We start from the raw sequence: 20880 nt of genomic DNA, 5'->3' as shown, positions 1-20880 counted from the left end.
TAGTACAAGGAAATAGACAATGATAGCATATAAATCATAAACATTCATTTATTCATTCTTCATTTGCCGCCTCGCGGTAGTATCTAGAAATAATAGCATATCTTAATAGCCACTCTGGCCCAGGTAAGCAGCCATGACACCACCATGGCTCTGCCAGCCACCGGCATTCGCCGTATCAACGACCTCTGCCACGCTCTTCCCCCTTTCAGACTCCAGCACCATGGTTCGTACATTGTGCGTGCTGACGCCATAGCTGTACAACTTCTGGTTGTCGGCGTAGATGACGGCATTCTGTTGGCATTCAGCCTTGCAGCCATCGCGGTTGATACCGTTAAAGAAGACCCAGTATCCGCCTCCGTAGGCATTGATGTTGCTAGAATCGTGGATATACTGGAAGATAGCCATACGGCACTGAGCGTCATCGGGAGCGCACCAGCTAAAGTCCGGGTCGCTATCAAGCAGGGAGCCGGTCCATGGCAGCGGCGTCAAAAGGCCCGAGTTGTTTCCTTGCCAGTATGGCGTCTCGCTCTGCTGGAAGCCCAAGAAGACATTCTGCGCCTTGTAGATGTTGATCTGGTACAGAGAATTGTGCTCGCTGCCGATGCCCAGCATCCAGGTAGCCCTGATAGATTCAACCAAGAAACCACCAGCTGTCGATGGGTTGGCACCGTTATCATCGTCAAGATCGTGGTCGGCACTCCAACACCAGCTGTTCTCCCAGTATGAAGACGACAAGGCAGTGAGATGAGCACAAACGCGCGCTGCCTTGCATGTGGCAGGATCATCGCAGTTCGTCTGAACCTTGGATCCCCGAGCTCCTCCAATACGGAAGTGGGTGTTGAAGAAACCCACGTCTCCGGCCTTCAAGCCGGCCATGTTAACCTCGACGAGCTCGCAGCCGGGAAGAATGTCTGCAACGGTGAAGAGCATGTCGACAAACTGGGCAACGCCGAGCTGGCCAGGCTTTCCGACCTGAACCATGGGAACCGGCTTATTGGCGTTCTTGAACTTGTTGCCCGTGGCACTAATCTCAGACCAAACTTCTCCATGGAACCTAGAGTCCTTATTAGCCTCTTTTCTTTTCTCTATGACCAGTGTTGAATCAATCCCATCAGGATGTCTCCTACTTACCGGCTTCCAGGGGGGACCACAATGGTGTCGCTGACGAGATACGTTCCATGAGGGAAGTAGATGACCTTTTTGCCAGCAGCTTGGTTAATGATCTTCTGAAGGTTCTTGGTACTGTGAACCTTGTCAGCTTAATTCTCTGAAGCAGTTGTTGAGCGGACTTTGGTTAGAGCTTACTCGTCTGTAACACCATCACCAGCGACCGGCAGCCCGTGAACAGTCTTGACATTAATCACCTGGTCCAAGCTATACTCTTGGAAGGTTGGCGGAGGAACTGCGTGGTATTTTCCGGTGATATCTACAAGTGCCGCAGGACGAGATGCAGGGAAGAATTTGCCTTGAGCGCGTTGGCCGCTTGAGGGTCCGTAAACGTTACCCCAGATCCAAGACTGACCGGGCTTGACAGAACCCTTGAGAACATTAATTCCTCCAGCAGTGACGGTCTAATAGAGGCCGTTAGTCTCTCTTCGTTGGGTTTGAGTAGCATTAGAAGATAAACTTACAGATCCAACGGTCTTGTCCACTTGGACGTTCTCGAGCACCATTGATCCTTGGGCGGTGGGGGAGGCTGCCGCATTCCATAGAATGCCGACATTCTTGGCTGTCGAGTCGATAAGGGCAAAGAATCCGGTGTTGTTGTTTGTCGTCTCGATGCCGACCTTGCATGACTCAAAGATCAAACCCTGGCCGGTTCCTTCGAAGAGCTTGTCAAGCTTCAGGCCAATATCTTGGTCTATATGAGGCAATTTGTTAGCAAAACTCTACTGTCATACGAAGAAGGTTAGATATCATTCTGGTATAGATCACTTACTCTTGAAGGTGATTCCTTTAAAGTGATACTGCTGCTCGTTCATGCGAATGCCAACAGATCCGCCCTGGAATACAACATCGTTGATCATCAAAGGCGAGCCGCCCTGAGGCATCGACAATCCAGTGTGTGCCACGCCTCCAATGGGCATGTTGAACAGAACGTTGGTAAGCTGCACAGCCTGGCTCACGGCCCAGTTAAGAAGCGTAATGTTGTGAGCCAGGGGCACCTTGGTAGAGTCTAAGACAACATTCTTCAGCCCAATGTAGAAGTTGATGGTCGAGTCATAGCCGGGGTCATAGCCCAAGTAGAGGAAGGGATCGGTAAAGTCGGAAGAGGCTTGAAGCACTGGTCTGTTGGTAGGATCACCCATAACAACAGTATCAACATACGACTGGAGAGGCTTGCTCAGACGGTATGTGCCAGCTGGGATGTAAACAACAGCTGGGGCGCCGGTTGTACCCCAGGCACCCGAGCTGCGCTTCTCTGTGGCATTGGCATAATCAAAGGCAGCTTGGATGGCAGCCCAGTCGTCAGTGACACCGTCTCCCTTGGCGCCAAAGTCCGTCTTGACGTTACGGAAGACTTTCCAGTTTTTGCCGTCCGGGATAAAAGGGCTGATGCCGTTGTGCTGGATTTTCTCGTACCAGTAGCCCGATGAGTGTCTGGCCTCGATGCCTTCAGCCGGTAGAGAACTACCAGCTGCAACAGCAGCCAGGCCGAGGAAGAATGGCGTGAATCGCATCTTTCCAGAGGGTCAACAGGTGAGATCAATCCCAAACCTGCTGTTTCTTTGTTCCCCTGTGCCTCAATTGGATTGCTGGAAGAGCCAGTTCCTCCTCTGTAACCGCTGAGAGGACCTCCCACGCCCTTTTATAGATGCATTGATCACCTCATCATTCGCCTTCACCCCAGAAGCCCTGCTGGCAGAATCGGCAAATGGACGGACGGACATTCCAAGCCTGGCAGCATTTGCAGAGCATCACAAGGTCCTATGTCTGCAGAAACTCCAATCCAATCCATGTCTGCGGGCCACTGTTTGCGGAGAAGGGCAGCAAACAAGCATGTCATGGTCGACCCATTCGGCACATTCGCCTCGACCTGCCACCCCTTGTCGTGTCCGGGGGATCTCATCTCATCGTTTGTGCCGACAAGGCTAGGCCAACCAAGTCTTTTGAAGGGGGAAAACTGACATCTCGGCCCTTTTCCTGCTGGCGTGCGGGGGAAGCTCAAGCTAACAATGGACGATGCAGGGGAACAACCGCATATCCCCTGATGCTTCCCCACGCAACGCGGATACTTTTCGCCGTCATCGCAAGGGGAACCGGATGTTGTTTCCAAGGATGTCTTCGGCCGACGGCATAAGTTGCCTCACATTCGCAGCTCTGGACCTGCGAGTCCGGATTATTACCCGCCAATTGGACTCCGCCTTGCCAGTGGTAAGCAAACAAGGCATCCATTGCTGGAGACCCCACGTATAGAAGCAAATGCATGGCATGGTAACATCGGAAGCTGATCTTCTTTCGTACCATCTCGTGTAGCAGCGTTTGAAGTGGTATTCGTTAAGGTTATCCGAATGCAACACCGCCACAGATGAGAAACAAGAACCACGGCCATCCTGAACCAGATCGAATACGATGTAAGATTAGTGATTCATGCGGCCTGACCCTTTTGTATCAGACTCTCTTTCATTCGATTCTATACACACGGAGCTTTGGAAACCAAAGAGGTGTCCGTCTTCCGGGCATGCTTGATGATTACACATGATTGTCAAAGAATGAATAGCGAGTTAAACGAAGCGGCCAATCGGCACCAGAAAGTTCAAATCCACCGGGCCTAGACAAATAAACAAATCGAAAATCGAAGCTGCTGCATGCTTTCTGGGCCTTACAAATCTCTCGTCGTGGGGTGGATACTTCAAAATCTCACTCGGCATGGCCAACCATTTTTTTTTCTCCGCCGCCCCCGATCTCAAGTCTTGGCCGCACCGGCAAGTTGCAAAGTATTATTTCCGCAGCTCTCAATCAAAGGCCTTGCACTAGCTGGACTAGCTTCTGCGACAAAAGTTCTACGTCGCCGGGGAATCTCGCCGTCACATAGTTGTAGTTGCCATCCTCAACGACAAAGCTAGAAGAAACATATTAGCCGGCATAATATGACTTGAGTGAGAATCGACACTTTTGCCTCGGCGAAACTCACGGTGATGGCCCAATGCTATTCTTGAATTGTTTAGGACTTGCCAGCACTTTGCGCACCTAAAAAGATTGTTGCCCTAGCGTCAGCATTTCTCGCCTCATCTCCAAATGGACGGGAGTTTGCCAGCATCTCACCGAGTCTTCGACGTTTTCACTCCCCGCTCCATACGTCTTGTAGTAGTCTCCCAAGAAAAGGCGAGTGCCCCAGAAAGCTAACTGCTCGAATCGCGCCGGCAGCGCTGTCGTCACGCAGTCGCGAATGACACTGCTCCCATCTGGATACTTGGTTTCTGATAGCACCATGACGCCGTGACATACCGCGCCGACGGCTTTCTTTCCGGGCTTCTTCGTCTTGGGGAAGAAGTCGACCAGCAGCTGGTGAACTCTCTCCGAATCAATGACCTGAGTCACGGCCTTGTCGTGTCCTCCAGGCAGAAACACAAGATCAAACGCGTCCAGAGTGAAATGCTCATCAGTCCATGACAAGGGATTCTTCCATTCTTCGGATTCTGCCATGACGCGATAATTCTTCACGATAGAGGAAGACGCACCCTATGATTCCAGTTAGATTCATCTCGGAAGACGCGCGTTCATACACAGAGACACACCAAAAGGCGCTGTGTGAGACCCTCCAGCATCTTGGTGTCGCATTGAGGTGATTTGCCTGCTTCGGTAGCGAAACTGACGTCGAATCCAGCCTCCTTAAAAGCTGTGTAGGGTCCGCATGTTTCTGGACAAAAGATGAGTCTCTCATCAACATTCATGCGACGGTAGGAATCGGTCTGCTTACCTGTAGGATCATGGCCATAATCGGCCATCAAGAAGACAATCTTTGCCATTGAAGCGACTATTTTACACTAACTGTATTGGATGAAATCGATGTCACTGCTCTTGTCCCGCTGCTTGATGGGAACTAGAAATCAACTTTGAGATGAGCAGAAGGCGGGCAGATGATGCCATATCACGACGTCAAAATGAGCTAATGCTACCCTGGAGCAGCTCAGATAAGCCGAGGTACCAGAATCATCGAGTCTGGAAATGGCGCGCTTACATTCAAGGTTGTATTACTGCTACGTTGGAGATGCTTATTAAGATAAAAGACTTAATTGCATTACAGCGATACTAGTAAACTCGTCGAAGAAAACACCAAGCAATAGTACATCGTCCATACAAATACATACAATTCCAAGCCTCCGTATTTCGTCCATTTTCCAGCCCATTCTGAGAGTCATTATTCCTTTCGTAAATCATTTTTACATAAAGATAGAAAACGTGTCAGACATTACTTATTTCTTCTTCTTGTCACCCTTGCCAGTCAAGGCGTCGGTGACCATGCCAAGTCCAAGGCTGTCGAGCACCTTGTTCAATCCAAGCGTTCCGAGGAGATTGTCGACCAATCCGCCGAGACCGAGGCCGCTCAGCTGTGAAGCGTGTTAGAAATGATCTTTTGTTGAGATGATGAAAGTAGGATACTCACCAGTTTACCTACGAGGCCCAGGACGCCGTTCAACAGCAATCCAACGGCAGCAATGATTTGGAACAACGGCTCCGACAAGAGACCCCAGAGCGGATTGAGCTCCTTCTTTGCGTGTGGCATACCCTCAATCTTGCTCTTTGCGTTGTCGATAGTCTGGGTTATAGTGCCAGTGAGCTAATATTTGCATGTTAGCCAACACTACTTGAAGAAATAAAACGCGTAGAATGACAGATATTTACCTCCTTAAGCACATCTGCCAGATGATACTCCTCTGGCGTTGCCTCCTTGGTGCCCGCCTTATGCTTTGCATTCCGCTGGATGCGCCCATCGGGATCAAGCCCGCGGATGGTGCCGTTGGTCTCGGTCAAGATCTTACCTCCCTCTTCAATCAAGGGCTTTACCTCTCTGACCAACTGCTCTTCATCAAGCTCCTCCTTGGGTGTTCTCTCAGCTGTGTTAATCTTATCCGTAATCATCTTGCAGATGGGGCGGATCTTATCAAGAGACTGCTCGATACAGCCAGCCAGCTTCGCAGCCAGCTTGCGATCACTTTCAGCCTCTTCACGCTTCTTGATGTCTTCCTCGGTTTCTTTAGGAATGTCTTCGAGGAGAGCGACATGTCCAACAGTGTCGCCCTTGTAGTTGATCACATCACCATCTTCGTCAACCTCCTTGCCAGAACAGGCGGCAATGTCGCCACTGACGAGTTTCGCAATGAGGTTTCCTTCTTCATCGAGGACATTGCCCTCACGGTTCACCTTGCGGCCAGCATAGGGGGCCTTCTTCCTCTCCACCTCTTCCTCCTGCCAGCGCTCAGCCTTGCCCAAGACATTTCCGTTGCTGTCGACAACGTCGCCATCTTCGTCAACAGTACGACCAAACAACTTCTTGGGATCTCCTTCAGTAAGTCTTCCCACGACATCACCCGACGGCGTAACAACTGTGCCGTCCTTGGCGACGGTGCAGCCAGAGAGTTCAGCAAATGGTCCCTCCTTCATACCCTCTCGTTCACCTTCTCCGACAATGTCGGCCTTGCCAATTATATCTCCAGACTCGCTCAGGACGTTGCCATTTTTATCGCACATGCGTCCCACCAAGGCCTTGACATTGCCCTCGACGACTCTGCCCCAGATGGCTCCCGATCCGTCGACAACGTTGCCAGCCTTGTTGACTCTCTTGCCTGCAAGCGAAGACTTGTCAACGACAGCCTCGGGCTCAGCCTCGGGCTCATTCCAGGCCTCTGCCTTGCCAACAACGTTGCCTCGCCGGTCTAAAATATCGCCATCTTCGTCGACATGGCTGCCCTTGAGATGCTTTGGGTCACCCTCAATAACGACGCCTACTTGTTGGCCGTTGAACATGACACGACCATCCGCCTCCACGACAGCATCGGGGAAATTTTCGAAGGGGGCAAAGTCCTTTTCATCGCCGCGCTCCTCGAAGGATAATAGCTCAGCTTTGCCAATAATTTTACCAGCGTCATCCCAGATATTTCCCTCTTCATCTGCTCTTTTGCCGATAAGCTGCTTAGGGTCACCTTCAACCAGACGTCCGATAATATCGCCGTGCTTATTAACGAGATTACCCATCTTGTTGACTTTGGTACCTGCAAGCGCAGATTTATCAACGGCAGCTTCAGGCTCAGCCTCGGGCTTATCCCAGGCCTCTGCCTTACCAATAACATTACCTCGCCGGTCTAAGATATCGCCATCCTCGTCGACGTGGCTGCCCTTAATACGCTTTGGGTCACCCTCAATGACAACGCCTACTTGTTGGCCGTTGAACATGACACGACCATCCGCCTCCACGACGGCATCGGGGAAGTTTTCGAATGGGGCAAACTCCTTTTCGTCGCCGCGGTCGGGCAATGGCTCGGCTCTGCCAATAACTTTGCCAGCATCATCCCAGATTCTTCCCTCTTCATCTGCTCTTTTGCCGATAAGCTGCTTAGGGTCACCTTCAATCAGACGTCCGATAATATCGCCGTCCTTATTAACGAGATTGCCCAGCTTGTTGACTTTGGTTCCCTTGAGCTGCGAGAAGTCGATTGGCTTTTCTTGTTCCTCCAGCTTGTCTTTCGCAAGGTCTTCACCTTCCTTGAGTTCTTCACCTTCCTTGAGTTCTTCACCTTCCTTGAGTTCTTCTCCTTCTTTAACGCCTTCTGCCGCTTCGTCAGGCTTCTCCTCCAAGCCGCCAGCGGTCTCTTCGGTGCCTTCTTTGGTAAGTACTTCGTCTTCCATTGGCTTAGGGACCTCTTCCTGAAGTTTATCTTGACCTTCCTGGTCTTTGGTATCTGGTTGGAGAGTCTCCAGATCTTCTTTCTGAGGCGGCACATCCACGTCCTTGCCTAAATCTTTGCCCGTCTCTTCTTTGACACCCTCCGTTTTATCTTCCATCGAGATGGGGGCTTCGTCTTGCTTTCCAGTGGCCTTTTCAAGTTGTTGTTCTTGGCCTTCGGTTTCTTTCTCGAGTGGTTTTTCTTGCCCCTCCATCTCTTCCAGGCGCCGTTTGTTGTCGCCTTGGCTCATCTGGAACGAGGACTCAGTGGGTGAGCTCTGCTCATCGTCGCTGGGTTTCTGTAGCCCTCTAACCAGGTCCATTCCTTGGGAAACGGGCTTTTGGAGAGTGCTGGCTGTTTGGTAGGCCGATTTGCCCTTGCCCATAAGATCCCAGCCGCCACCGCCAGGCTTTTCGTCCTTTAGGTCCTTTGCTTCCTTCAAGTCTTTCTCTTCTGTCAGGTCTTTCTCCTCCTTCAGGTCTTTCTCTCCCTCCAGGCCCTTCTCTCCCTCCAGGCCCTTCTCTCCCTCCAGGCCCTTCTGGGTAGGTTCGGTTGTATATTCTCCTTCGTCCTCGTTGAGAGTAGCTTTGGCGAGAACGTTTCCGGACGAATCCAGGATATCTCCCGAAGATGTGACTGCGTTTCCCACAAGCTGGCCAGCGTCTCCAGACTCGGTAAGCTTTCCGATAGACCTGCCGGATCGGTCTAGAATATCACCCGAGTCGGTCACGACGCCAGCGGCGGACCGAGGAACAGATCGCATATCGACTGATTGCCAAGCTTGTTAGATATAGGGTTGCGAATAACTGTAGGCAAAAAATGTCTTGATAATACTAACCTGGGTTTCCCTGCTCCTGAGAGGGACTCTCCTTAACTTGCCATCCCCCCGGGACAGCGACTGGTTTTGGGAACGGCATTTTGGATTCAACACTCAGATTTACAAATGGTTAGATTGGGGGTATTGCAATTGAATAACTTTACGTGACAAAGTGAATAGTTTGTAATTAACTCAATTGCATGTTAAGCTTTTTTGTGTCATAGATATGCATAGATATATATACTCACATGAAAGCTGACAGAAAATAAAGTTGCAGCTTTCCATCATCAACTTCCAGCAAGCTACACGGAACACATGTTTGACTGCCAACATGCCAATCTCCGGATGTTCGACAGCGTCACGACGACAATCTATGATCTCGATGAATACGCATCTCAGCAACCCGTCCAACACGGCATGACGCACATGGACCCCAATTACGTCTTACAGCATGGATAATCCCCGATGAAATGCACCATAGCGGAACAAAGGACACGTTTAACAAGGGGGATATCATATCACAATGATATCAGACAAGCCACTGGCCGTCTTTCAAGCTCCCATACAGGCTGGGAAGCTGCTTGGAGCTTACCGTAGCGCGGGCCCGAAACAGGGATGTCCTCGCCAGAGAGACCCGAGAAGCGATCTGCTCATCGTGGGCAAGCCACACTCGCCACAGCCTAACTGGATGGGTGTCGTATTCATTTATCATGTGGCGCTGAATATCTCACGGCCAAACAGGTTTCGATGGGGAGTCTGGATAGAACGAGTGTGGCGGTGAAATCATGCACCGGCTTGATTAATTGCTGTACTGTAGGGGAATCCTTCGAGGCTTTATTGTCAAGGGTTGGCTATGACGAACGGGGCTGTAATTACAACTGCTGGAGATGCAAGAATCTCGAAAATCATGTGAAATTAATAATTAAGAGCCTTCTAATAGTCCCATGCATAGTAGCATCGTAGATGATGCTATCGCCAGATTGACAAACGGACAAATGCCAAACAACGCCTGAGTTCCGTCCACCCATGATCTTGGTATATGAAAAGCAGCTATTCTGGTGAAGTCTTCATTTTTCATTTTTAAAAATGGTGGGTATCTTGATAATAAGCTGAATGCCGTCGTGTGTCGATTTGACGTCCAGATACACCTCCGACGGGCTTGGTGTTGAAGCATTCCCCTTCCCAGCATCATGCGATGTTCTGTTCTGATCCGCATTCTGCTGTCCAGAAGCCTTTTCCTCCCCCGTAGAAGGTCCATTCATCTTCCCAACAATATCGCCATTCTTGTTGTAAATGTTGCCAGCCCCGTCAATCTTCAAACCACCCTCCAGGTCGCTCAGAGTCGGCCTCGTGTGGTTCTCAGAGACATATCCCACCACCTCTCCGGCATTATCCAGGATCTCGCCGGACTCAGACACAGGCCGTCCCACCATGGATGGAAGATCCCCCTCTACCGACCCCAGCACGGTGCCATCCCAGTCTAGGATGTTGCCGAACTCATCGACAAATTTGCCCACCAGGCCCTGGGCGCGGGATGCCAGCGGCTCTCCTTGCTCAATAGGCTGTATCCGCGGAATTTTAATGTCAGGATTCTTGTGGCTGCTGTTGCTATTGCTATTGCTATTTTGAGACCCTTTTTTGTCTTCTGGTCGAGGTAGCATGACGAGTCTGTGGCTAGATGAAGGTCGTCGTTCCTGACGATCTCTGTCGCACGACGGCAGCTGTGGGCTCTGAGAAGGGGACTGCATGTGTGGCATGACAGAATAGCAGACAGTAAGTTGAATGAAAAGGTTGGTATGAATAGAGAGATTGCGCGTAATAGTGGACAGCAACTTGACAAAAAGCCCAACTTACACTGATGCAATACCCTTTCTAGATACGGCACCAGGCCTCAACATCCAAACCTTTTCTCTCTCGCCCCGACCAGCAAAAAAACAAGTAAATGCGTCATCATGTGCGAATAACCACATGCCCTGTGATGATGACATGGCCGTACATCATCCGTGTGCCGATCACTGCCGTAACATCGCGGCTGATACAGGGGTTTCTCCGCGAATGGCGTATGTGCTATTTACAGCCATGCATGTGCCATGAATTGCAGGTTTACAGTACATACAGCACGCTCCACGTTTCTAATTCTAGTGGAGAGAAGCACGAAAGCACGAAATACATGCCGCATGTCCACGATACCGGTTTCTGCAGTGTCTAAACCGCCGTCTCAGGACCGTTTCTTCCGCCCCAGCTCTTAGTTCTCGGGACGCTGCCAAATCCATCCATCATCGGCAAAGTCAACAGCCACAGTGACAGCCACTCCCCAGAATAATGGCGTGGCGCCGAGCAGTGGCTTGTTCACGGCATCTACTTCGAAGCAGGATTCACTTGAAGGAGCTGTGGCTGGCGACAATGTGGCTGGTGACGTCGCTGTGGCTGGACTTATCGTAGCCTCTTCATCATCAGATTCAGAATCTCATCTTTGATAGTACAAGTTGTTGTATAGCCATGTGTAGTATTAACTCAGAGAACGGGAACAGAGTTCTGCTCGCATCTCCATCTTTCTGCGACAAATACATACGTGTGATAATCGTAATAGTCCACCGTAAAAACAGGGCAATCTTCACCCTCCCGCGCTGTAATTGGTTCACTCCCACACACTAATCAAGTAGCCTCATCCCATTCTCATCACCCCTGCGGATCCCTCACCATCCCAAAACAGAAAAAGAACAAAAAGAGGCTGCCCGTAATAACTGATTAAGCAAAACAACATTGGGGAAGAAACAAAAGCATCCACCGAATAACCCGAATGCGCTCGAAAATATCGGCATCGATCCGGGCTCTCGTCATTTAACAAAGCGCCAGCCGGTTTGTTGTTGAGTCTTTCGTTGACTTCTCAGTTCCTGGTGATGTGAACAAGAGCGCAACGCCATTAGCCGATCCGTCCAGTTATTTTTCTCTATTAATTGCTTATTGGTTTAATCAACTAGCCAGTCCTGAAGAGAGATGCGGGTGCCGCATTTGTAAGATAATGTGATACCCAATAGGACGGATGTAGATGAAAGGATGAGGAATGGATGGCCGTTGTTGGGCTATGGGGCAAGGGGAGAAGAAAGTAGCAAGAAAATGGGGTTTAACTTACAACAACGCCAGCTCCAAATCTCCGTGAATCTTGGCCTTGAGCTGAATCTCAATATCCAAGTTCAAGTCCAGCCGCAGTCTCAGCGTGTCGCTCTTCCCGCCGTCTCCCTGCTTCTGGTTGTCGACGGCATTGTTCGTCACGCCGCCCAGCGTGTTCGTCACGCCTCCCAGCACTCCACCAGCTGTTTGTCCGACTTGTCCCAGCTCGCCGCCTACGGGCAGCTGGTCCAGAGGGCCGTTTCTGGCTTGTGGGCGGCGCTGGGTTCTCTGCATTTGTCTTCGCTCGCGGCGAGGAGGCACTGATTCGGGGGCCGAGTCGGAGCCGTATTCCTCGGCTGAGTCGGTGCGCTCCTTTTCCATTGACTGATTTGACATTGTTGCTGTAGTTGTTGTTGACGCTGATGCCTATATTCTCAACAGGCAGGAGTATGAGAATCGGGTGAGAATGAGATGGGATGAGAAACAATGAGATGAGTTTCGTAAGTTGAAAGAAAAAAGAAGCCTTGGAAGTAAATAGAAAAGATGAGTTTTGTCTGTGCCGGCAAGTATGAGCAGCTTTTCTTTTTGCTATTTGCCTTTCTACTATATCCATCATCCCACCCTCCAATCCCCGGAGCATCATAATGATATACCCATCATTCTCCACCCTTCGATCGTCAGCCTCACCCAGTTTTCCCTCTTCAATCCTGGTCTCCATCAACATTGTTCATTCTCATTTTCTTTCTCACACGCCTCACCTCTACATTACCCCTATGAAGTCATCATGAGGCAATCGCTCGTGGTTAATTCTGCCTGCATGACCCCTTCCAGAATATAGATGGACATGGATCAGCATCCTGCAAAATAATATGGGACCCCGGCCGCTTTTCCCGAGCAGCGGCTACTTGTACTCCATATCCCTAGCCTCTTTTGCTTGTCACTCAGCAGCCACCTCATCGAGATGAAGCAATTAACCCCTGTCCCACGAATCTCCGTCAAGGCACACGTCTTTTTTACTTTTGTCATTTCTCCTAGTCTCGCACATACTTGCTATCCATGCCCAGTAAAAGCCTCCTCCTCAGCCTCAGAGGCTTGCACTCCTCCACCTCCGTCGTGGCTAGTATCTCGTTATCCGGATCCCAGTACACCACCCATCGCGATTTTCCATTCTCATCTTGCTCCAGCTTCGCCACAAAACACTCGTCCTTGCCCTGTATAGTCAAGAAAGACTCATCCTCGCTCCATCCCCAGGGCCCAATGACGTGACCAAGGGTATCTTTGCGTCCGCCGTACTCCACCGCATGCGTGTCCTTGTTAATGTAGAGCCAGTTGAGCATGGGCGGATCATCAGAGATGGTGCTCACTAACCCCAGGTGCTGCTCCTCGCTGGGGTACATAAAGTAGTAACCACAAAAGGCGTACCCAGGGAACTCGGTATCGAGCGGGATATTGACATTCAGCTGTGCGAATTGCCCAAGTTGGTCTCATCAGCCATGTCGTCAGCCGCTAGGGCAAACCTGTCTGCGGTGGCCTACCTTTCCATCTTTGAGCACACAGAAATCCGTCTCGTAGTCGTCGTCCTCGTCCCCGCCCTCGACCACTGCCGTCAGGCGAAATTTTTCCTTCTCCTTATTCGCCGCGTTTGCCTTCTTCTGGGCGCTGACGGCTTGACCCACGCCCGTAACGGTAGGAATCGCCGTTATGGCAAGAAGCCCAATAACCATTGTGTAATCGTCGGCCGAGTAGCTTTGGCGTGAAGAAACAATGCCCCGAGATCCATGGGGGGCTCCCGTAGAATGACGTTTTTATGGATGGGCCATGTGAGTCCCATTTCCATGTGTATATGCTTGTTCCAAATGACCCCATAACCCATGAGGGGGCTTGCATGAAGCGATCGAGATCCCGCGCCGTAACTGTGGGGGCAGAAGCTCCATCCCGGTCACAGTTCCAGGATTGGCCATCTGATGACTTCACCAGGCATGAATTGACGCCCATGGTGTGAGCCTTGGGAATTTTTCAGATGACAACCATTCCCAGGTTTTGGATGTGTGATCATAAGGTTAGCACGTCATGGACGCCACCGAGATGACAGGGGGGGAGTGAGAAAGCTTGTCTGTTCCTTAGACCCTGTTGTCCAGGTTATTGTTTTGTTTTTTTAGCTCCGTCAAAAGACAATGAGACACATCGCTGTTGCGTCACTCGATATCAAGACAAACCTGGAGTGGGACCTTGATCCAAATGTTGCTCTAGAGCCACAAAAGCCAGCCGTCGCGGACCTACGCCTCGTTTAGACATACAGAGAGAACTGAAAAACTCAACACGACGATATCTTGCGTTGTACAAAACTCCAATTGATCAAAAAGTCTCAATTCCTTTTTGTTGCTTGTTCCTCACTCGCCCGACATCTATACTATCTGTTCATAGCTCGAAGCTTTTGAAATCCACCAACCATGTCTTCAGATGAGGTTCGTCTCCAGGCGATAGCGTCCATGTACGGCAACGAATAGCCATATCAGCTAACCATCTTGCAGAAACCCAAGGACCAGGAGACCAGCTTCCCACCCAAAGAAGAGCCAGAACATCAGGAACCAGAACATCAGGAGGAGCAGGAGCGCGGTGAAGAGGCTGGCGGCGACGTGGCTGGCGGCGAGGACGACAACGCATCGGGAGAGCAGCAGGTTGGACAGCAAGATGGACAGCAAAACGGCAAAATGGGAGAGCTGAGTGAAGACAACTCAGACGACCAGGAGGATAATGAGCCAGCGACACCACCGCAGCAAGAGCGCCGGCGACCCAGTGGTAGCCGCGAAAAGGAGCAAACCCAAACCAAGACCCAATCTCGCCGGAGGAGAAGAGCCCCCTACCAGCGCCAAGTAGAAGACGACTATGACGAGGAAGAGCAGTCAATGGTGCCCCGTCAGCAGCGGCAGCAACAGATGTATCAACAGCAGCAGATGCAGATGCAGCAGCAGCAACAACAGCAAATGCAGCAACCTCAGAAGAAGGAGGATGGCAAGAATCCCCTTAAGCTGCGGCTCGACCTAAATCTGGATATTCAGATTGAGTTGAAGGCAAAGATTCATGGAGATCTGACACTGGCTTTACTGTAAGAGATACCCCCCTTAAGACTCTTCCCGGCTCATCGAGTTATGTATCGGGCATTGCTAACAATCAACGCCCGCAGTGATATGGACTAAATGATTGGATTGCGACGAATTTGTTGATCTGGCGGCTTCTTTTAGTTGAAATCATGCCTCACACCTTTGGTTGGGTGGTGTTATTTTTCTTATTGCTTTCCTTGCTTGTCCCCCTCGCCTAGTATAATGATTGAGGCCCCCCTCGGGGGCATGTCGTTTGTTCTGTACATATAAATGTGTATCGGCTCCATTATCATTAATATTACGTGAAAATCTTATAAGCTGCTTCCTGAGCAGACGTCTATCCGAAAATCCGATTCCACACGGATTTGTACCATACATTGTGCTTTACCCCGTGTTCTATCCGTCCCGTCTCGTCGACCAGCGGCATGCACTGGAAGGCATCGGCAAAAACATTCAGACACTTGCTGCGCGCCTCCATGTGGCCTGGGTGTCTGCTGATGCCACCTGAAGGGTCCAGGTTGACATACTGGCCGCTGGCACGAACTAAAAGGGGGCCCGAGCCAGTCAACATTGAGGCGACAAAGTTGAGGCCAATGTCTTCGCAGTTGAAGGCTTCGTCGACATATTTGCGGATCTTAGTGGCAGCAGGGTCGTCGGAAAAGTAAAAGTCGAGAAAGGCAATGTGGGTGAATGCCAGATTGGTCAAGATGAGGGCGTAGACGTCTTCGTGCTCCTTTTGCGAACAAAAGTTGTAGTCCCATTGGCCCGATGGAAGCGCCGTAGCGCAGCGCGCAAGAGCCCCAGTCATCCTGTCCCTGCCAAACTTGCGCCACATCTGGAATACAAATTCGAGATCGTCAGGGCGGTAATAAACGTCGTCATCGGAGAGGAGAATGGCCTTGGTACGGTATTTGGGATCGGGCCACAGCTTCTCGTTTAGACTGTCGCGCGTTGGTTTGCGGTATCGCACCACGACACCGTGCTCGGAGACGAAGCTTTCGGGCTCCTGTTCATCAAAGTTGTTCCAAATAACGACGATTTCGTGCAGCGATGGGATCTTGGTGGATAGGAGCACGTTCAAGGTGCGGTGGAGCTCCTTTGGGCGATGGAAGGTGGACATGGCAATCCTACAGGTTTCGTTGTCAATACGAGTACAAGCCAGTATACACGGTTGGCTAAGGTACAGAACATCAACCCTGTACATACGTAAACTTGTCATCCATCAGCCCGCCAAACTTGGTTTCGGCCGCGTCCCGCCATGATTCCAGAGGCCAAGTGATGTTGGCGTCTGTGCGATCGCTGCAGCGAGGATATCGGGGCGCCAGTGCCTCGGACACCGGTTTTGAGTGTCCAATGGCCCTGAGATCCGACGAAGGATTGGCAAGCAGCACGATTGTGACGATGGCGAGAATCAGCGCGGACAAGATGGTTGTGCTTCTCCTAAACCGGGGCACCTGCAGCCAGCTGAGGCAAGACGTCATGGCGGCGAGCATCTGGACCGTGGATTTTGCTGCTTCTTCAAGACGGTCGAGATTCAGCTGCGGTCACTGGCGGCTCTGCAGCTGCAAACATGCGGAAATCGCCTCGAGACAGCATCTTGAAAGAAGCTTTTGGCAGCAATTCCTTGTGATGGCCAGCAGAGACACTGGGTGAAGGGGGTCACGTGCTCTCGACGATGATTCTCCTTGATACTACAGCACTCAAGGCGCTGTAACTCAGGCAGGCACGGAGTCTAACGTGCCGTAGCGCCAACCACGGCGGACGCGGATCCAGAATGACGTAACCCCGGCACTCCTAGACGGCCAAGACGGCTTAGCTCAGAGCCGTGCAAATTGAGGCTCACGTGCTGCGTCTATACTGTAGGATTCATTTGATTATCAACAACGTTGGGCTCTCGATTCGAGCCCAAGACTCCGTAATTCAGGTCTGTCCATGAGGTGAAGCAAATCGCCTGATGGCCCCTTGGCGGAGCTGCCCGGCCGAGGTAACTTTAATTCAATTCCCACAAACCAGCCAGCTGGGCCCATTGCCGCGGAGTCTTCCAGAAGAAGAAATGGGCCTGGAAGCCTCGGATCCGCGCTCAGGGCCGTTGAAAAATTATCGCTCAGCGCGTATTTGGGCTCCGTGTTTACTCGTATCTGACAATTGCCAAGTAAGCATACTATTTAGTTACCTAGTAGTATTTTCTTCTTCCACGGAGTGATAAATAGTACGCATCAGATAGGGCATCGACGATCCGCTGATATAAGCGGAAGGGCTGCGGCTCCTAGTCGAGCCACACCATGTTGTGCCCACGGGCAGGCCGTTTCTTTTCTTTTCTTTTTTTTTTTTTTTCTTTTTTTTCTTTTTTTGCCTTCCTGCTCTTCTTCTCTCCGTTGTTTCCACACAACTAGAACCGGAACTAGAATTAGATCTGGGACTAGAACGAGAGTCAGAATTCCACATCATCCCAGAGTTGCAGCATCATGTTGTGAAATCGGACTTCGCTAAAGTCCAGCCCCCGTGCCTCGTGCCATGTCGCCCATCCTCCGTCCCTCCGTCCCCAAGCCTAACATTAGAATAGTATCCGCGTCCCTCGGGCCAAGGAGGCACCCCGAAGCCCGGCTTAGCTAGTGGCAGAACGATGGACAGCGTCGGAGCGCCGTGACAAGAATCCTCCGGGTCCTGGCGTGGTGAATCAGGTAATCTACATGTAATAGGGCGTTGCTTGCAGGAGCACAGCCAAGTGCCAAGCCCTGTAGAGAGACGCTCAGCAGCTCAACCACTGCACTCAACTACGCTGCCAAGCAGCAGACAGGGGCCACTTGGATGGTGATGCGCGCCCATGGGTTTCTGCCCAATCACAGCGCGCTCTACCCGTCACCCTGCACCCGCGGTTGGCTGTAGGGGCCTGAATGGCGCTGCCGTGAAGCCGCTCCAGGTCCTTCGCGCCAGGCCATTTCCAGCGCATTTGCATCTGACGGGCAGCGTCATCAAATCGTGGGCCACGCCAAGGAAGCTTGCCTAGCCCGAGTCCGCCTTTTTATTTGCCGGGTCCGAGGAGTCGCAGAGCTACGGACTGCCGCAGTTCCAGGCGCAGGTAGACGGTACTTGCAGATGGGGGCCCGAGTACTACTGACAGACACGCGACAGCCATGTCCCGGCCAGGTACCGGCCAGGTATGCGATACCCCCCCTCGTCCGCCGCAGCTGCCCGTCGGCAAGGAGACGACAAGGGATGGACAGACATTTTCCTTGGACAAGCCACCAGCTAAATTGCGTTTGAAGGCGTTCCATTCGAACTCTGTGATTCCACGGCATGCTATAGTGAAAAAAAAAGGGGGGGTGTGGCCAGTCCCATAATTATAGTTGTTCGTAGAATGCTTAGCACGTCCATGGCCGAAATGCTATTTCTCTTCTCTTGCGCCTCGCTTGCCCGGCCCGAAGCTTTGCAATAATAAACCTGGCGGGCATCGAATTTCACCACACCTTACCGTATACACATCCTTACTTATACGACGACCAAGCTTGTGAAAAAGGATAGAGGGCCACTATAGGAGACGATCAAAGAAAGGAGCTGGGATAGACTGCGAATAAAGGGGAAAAGGGAACTCAGCTCGGTCGGGGATCTGCGCTTTTGCGATCCGCTCTTTATCTTGCTTGTCTCATTCTTACGTATCTTTATTTTTCTTTCTTTTCCCACTCTGCCATCGCTCCCTCTTCCTCCTCTCGAATTAATTTGTCTTCTATCCTCGTCCTCTCGTTCGATCTTATCGATCGTCTCCTCCATCTCCCCATAGTCACCCCCACGATGCGGACCCGGAACATCGTGGCCCTGGCGGCCATCGCCATCTTCTGGTTCACCATCCTGTTCCGCCGCCACATCCATGAGTTGGGCGAAATCGCCCTGACGTACAGCACCTTCTACCCGCTGCTGCATAACCACCCGGACATTCTGTATCGACACCCAGAGAACGCCTCATTTCCCGTGTCCGATCTCGAATCGCCGGAATCCTCGTCGCTCGACCCTGTCGTCGTGCCCAAGATTATCCACCAGATCGCCCTGGGCAACGCCAGCGTCTCCAAGTACCAGGCGGCCATCACAAGCTGCACCGATCTGCATCCCGACTGGAAGCACCAGCTCTGGACCGACGTCAACGCCACGGCCTTCATCGCCGAGTTCTATCCCGATATCCTGCCTCACTACACCAACTATGCCCAGAACATCCAGCGCGCAAACATCCTGCGCTATGCTCTGCTGCATCACTCGGGCGGCATCTACGTCGACCTCGATGTCACCTGTCGCGTGCCCCTCGACTCGACGCCCATTGTCCGTCTGCCGTATGTCTCTCCCGGCGCTCACCCTGCCGGCGTCAACAATGCCTTTATCGCGACTGAGCCGGGCCATCCTTTCCTGACGCAGCTGCTGGAGAATGTGCCCAGCCATGACCTGCATTGGGCGCTGCCGATGCGCATTCCGTACGTCGAGAACATGCTCAGCACCGGCTGCATGTTCTACTCCAACCAGTGGATGTCCTACGTCCGCGGCCTCATGGCAGGTCGCGAGAGCCGCAAGGTCTACATTCTGTCTGACGAGCAGGGCGATATGGCGCCTCACATGCTGCGAGGCAAGGTCACGACGCCCATCTTTGTGCACGGCGGTGCCAGCAGTTGGCACGGTTGGGATGCTGCTTTGTTCCTGACGATTGGCGAGCACTACACTTTTTACCTGGGCCTTCTCTTTGTGGCCTTGACCTTCTTCTTTGGCGCTGCCTACTTCTACACCACATCGAGGAGATCGTACCGCCGAAGATGCCGCCTGTTTCCCTTTGGTGGCGTGGCAGCCCGGAAAAGCTGGTCGCCGACGAGGCCGCGGAAGCCCAGCGTCAGCCAGTCCATGGTGTAAAGCAAGTGACGACACCATCACCCTACTCGTCACTTTGACTTCTCTCCCTGTTCTCCGCACACCGTCTCTAAAATCCGCTCCGCAACCCATCCTCTTACTCGACCTTTTTCTCTTAATTCTACTATGCCACCAGTAGTACTCGACATTGCTTACACGCTTCTCCAGCCCTTTCTTAGAGAGAGAAAGATACCCGCTTAGTGTTTTTTTATTTATTATTACTTTTTTTTTTTTTGTCGACTTACACCATGGGCTGCATGCGATGAGGGGCGCACAGGAACACGCTGGCGATGGCTTTGCCCGCTCGATTTGGACGGTTCTCTTTTCATACTTTTTGTTTTTCCAACTGTGGTTCCAAGGGGGGACCAACGATACGAAACACGGGATGGCAACTATGGGGCAACATGTTGGCTTTTGGCTATCAGCTCGGCGTCATTGGATCGGACATCTATAGGGGTTATGAAGCATTCTATCCTATAGCAGCAGCGGGGACAAAACCGCATCACAGAGTTGTAATGATAGAGAATACCAAAAAATATCCACCTTTGAGTTTAATGATAATTTTTCTGTTTGTGTTTCATCATCTAAGCTTTGCCATTGCTATCGGACCGGTCCTTGGCCATTGCTCCTACTGAAGCCTGTCAAGTCTATGCTGTTGGCTCATGGTCGTACTATCTTTGATCCATCTCTTTGTCGATGCGCCTCATGACGATCCAGCCAGCACCGTCAAAATGATCTCCACCCCACCCACACATAGTCAGTCGGGCCAAGAAGGAAAAAAGAGAAAGGGAGAAAAAAAAACTAAGTCGGGGGGCCGCCCAAAGCGTGGTCACAGAATTACGTCGCACCGCGCAGCTCATGATTTCCGTGCCCCCGGTGGCGGGTAGCAGCAAATCAGCAGGGATTAGACTGATATCGCCAAGCAAATGCTGTGACAAAGTCCGAAACGGCTGATGCTTTGTTGCTCCACAGGTGATGAGCATGCGTGCATATTGCACAGAATGTATGTATGTACTCTCTGTACAGCCCCCGCTGGTTTCCCACAAAGGCTGCTTTTCGCACCCTTCTTACCTTCTTCTTCTTC

At 51.5% G+C, this 20880-nt stretch overlaps 9 protein-coding genes across 9 annotated transcripts; 2 read left to right on the top strand and 7 right to left on the bottom strand.

Annotated features, from left to right (window-relative positions):
• Positions 1–102: 102 nt before the first annotated feature.
• Positions 103–2681, bottom strand: TRIVIDRAFT_45064 (glycoside hydrolase family 55 protein; the record flags this gene model as incomplete). Its single annotated transcript, XM_014096603.1, has 5 exons — positions 103–1054; positions 1132–1242; positions 1306–1571; positions 1641–1861; positions 1940–2681. 5 exons carry the CDS (start codon positions 2679–2681, stop codon positions 103–105), a joined length of 2292 nt encoding a protein of 763 aa, XP_013952078.1.
• Positions 2682–3860: 1179 nt separating this feature from the next.
• Positions 3861–4970, bottom strand: TRIVIDRAFT_80759 (uncharacterized protein; the record flags this gene model as incomplete). The annotated part of the gene is made up of 5 exons (XM_014096602.1): positions 3861–4063; positions 4136–4191; positions 4267–4683; positions 4740–4861; positions 4922–4970. The coding sequence occupies 5 exons, from the start codon at positions 4968–4970 to the stop codon at positions 3961–3963; spliced, it is 747 nt and encodes a 248-aa protein (XP_013952077.1).
• Positions 4971–5417: 447 nt separating this feature from the next.
• TRIVIDRAFT_194392 (uncharacterized protein) lies at positions 5418–8649 on the bottom strand (the record flags this gene model as incomplete). Its single annotated transcript, XM_014096601.1, has 4 exons — positions 5418–5552; positions 5609–5782; positions 5848–7641; positions 7837–8649. 4 exons carry the CDS (start codon positions 8647–8649, stop codon positions 5418–5420), a joined length of 2916 nt encoding a protein of 971 aa, XP_013952076.1.
• Positions 8650–9785: 1136 nt separating this feature from the next.
• On the bottom strand, positions 9786–10295 carry TRIVIDRAFT_130986 (uncharacterized protein; the record flags this gene model as incomplete). Its single annotated transcript, XM_014096600.1, has 1 exon — positions 9786–10295. A coding segment is annotated over one exon (510 nt), but the record flags the coding sequence as incomplete, so codon positions are not given.
• A 1537-nt stretch (positions 10296–11832) lies between these two features.
• On the bottom strand, positions 11833–12210 carry TRIVIDRAFT_45154 (uncharacterized protein; the record flags this gene model as incomplete). The annotated part of the gene is made up of 1 exon (XM_014096599.1): positions 11833–12210. The coding sequence occupies one exon, from the start codon at positions 12208–12210 to the stop codon at positions 11833–11835; it is 378 nt and encodes a 125-aa protein (XP_013952074.1).
• Positions 12211–12845: 635 nt separating this feature from the next.
• TRIVIDRAFT_57819 (uncharacterized protein) lies at positions 12846–13538 on the bottom strand (the record flags this gene model as incomplete). Its single annotated transcript, XM_014096598.1, has 2 exons — positions 12846–13244; positions 13350–13538. 2 exons carry the CDS (start codon positions 13536–13538, stop codon positions 12846–12848), a joined length of 588 nt encoding a protein of 195 aa, XP_013952073.1.
• Positions 13539–14264: 726 nt separating this feature from the next.
• On the top strand, positions 14265–14924 carry TRIVIDRAFT_67100 (uncharacterized protein; the record flags this gene model as incomplete). The annotated part of the gene is made up of 2 exons (XM_014096597.1): positions 14265–14279; positions 14346–14924. 2 exons carry the CDS (start codon positions 14265–14267, stop codon positions 14922–14924), a joined length of 594 nt encoding a protein of 197 aa, XP_013952072.1.
• A 328-nt stretch (positions 14925–15252) lies between these two features.
• TRIVIDRAFT_44945 (glycosyltransferase family 64 protein) lies at positions 15253–16396 on the bottom strand (the record flags this gene model as incomplete). Its single annotated transcript, XM_014096967.1, has 2 exons — positions 15253–16042; positions 16122–16396. 2 exons carry the CDS (start codon positions 16394–16396, stop codon positions 15253–15255), a joined length of 1065 nt encoding a protein of 354 aa, XP_013952442.1.
• Positions 16397–18049: 1653 nt separating this feature from the next.
• On the top strand, positions 18050–20344 carry TRIVIDRAFT_213963 (glycosyltransferase family 32 protein; the record flags this gene model as incomplete). Its single annotated transcript, XM_014096596.1, has 2 exons — positions 18050–18073; positions 18786–20344. 2 exons carry the CDS (start codon positions 18050–18052, stop codon positions 19797–19799), a joined length of 1038 nt encoding a protein of 345 aa, XP_013952071.1.
• Positions 20345–20880: the final 536 nt, after the last annotated feature.

Source organism: Trichoderma virens (genome assembly GCF_000170995.1).
Source record: "Trichoderma virens Gv29-8 chromosome Unknown TRIVIscaffold_87, whole genome shotgun sequence".
Taxonomy (NCBI): Eukaryota; Fungi; Ascomycota; class Sordariomycetes; order Hypocreales; family Hypocreaceae; genus Trichoderma; species Trichoderma virens.
The sequence above is the reverse complement of the archived record's forward strand: the minus strand, read 5'-3'. Positions and strand labels throughout refer to the sequence as shown.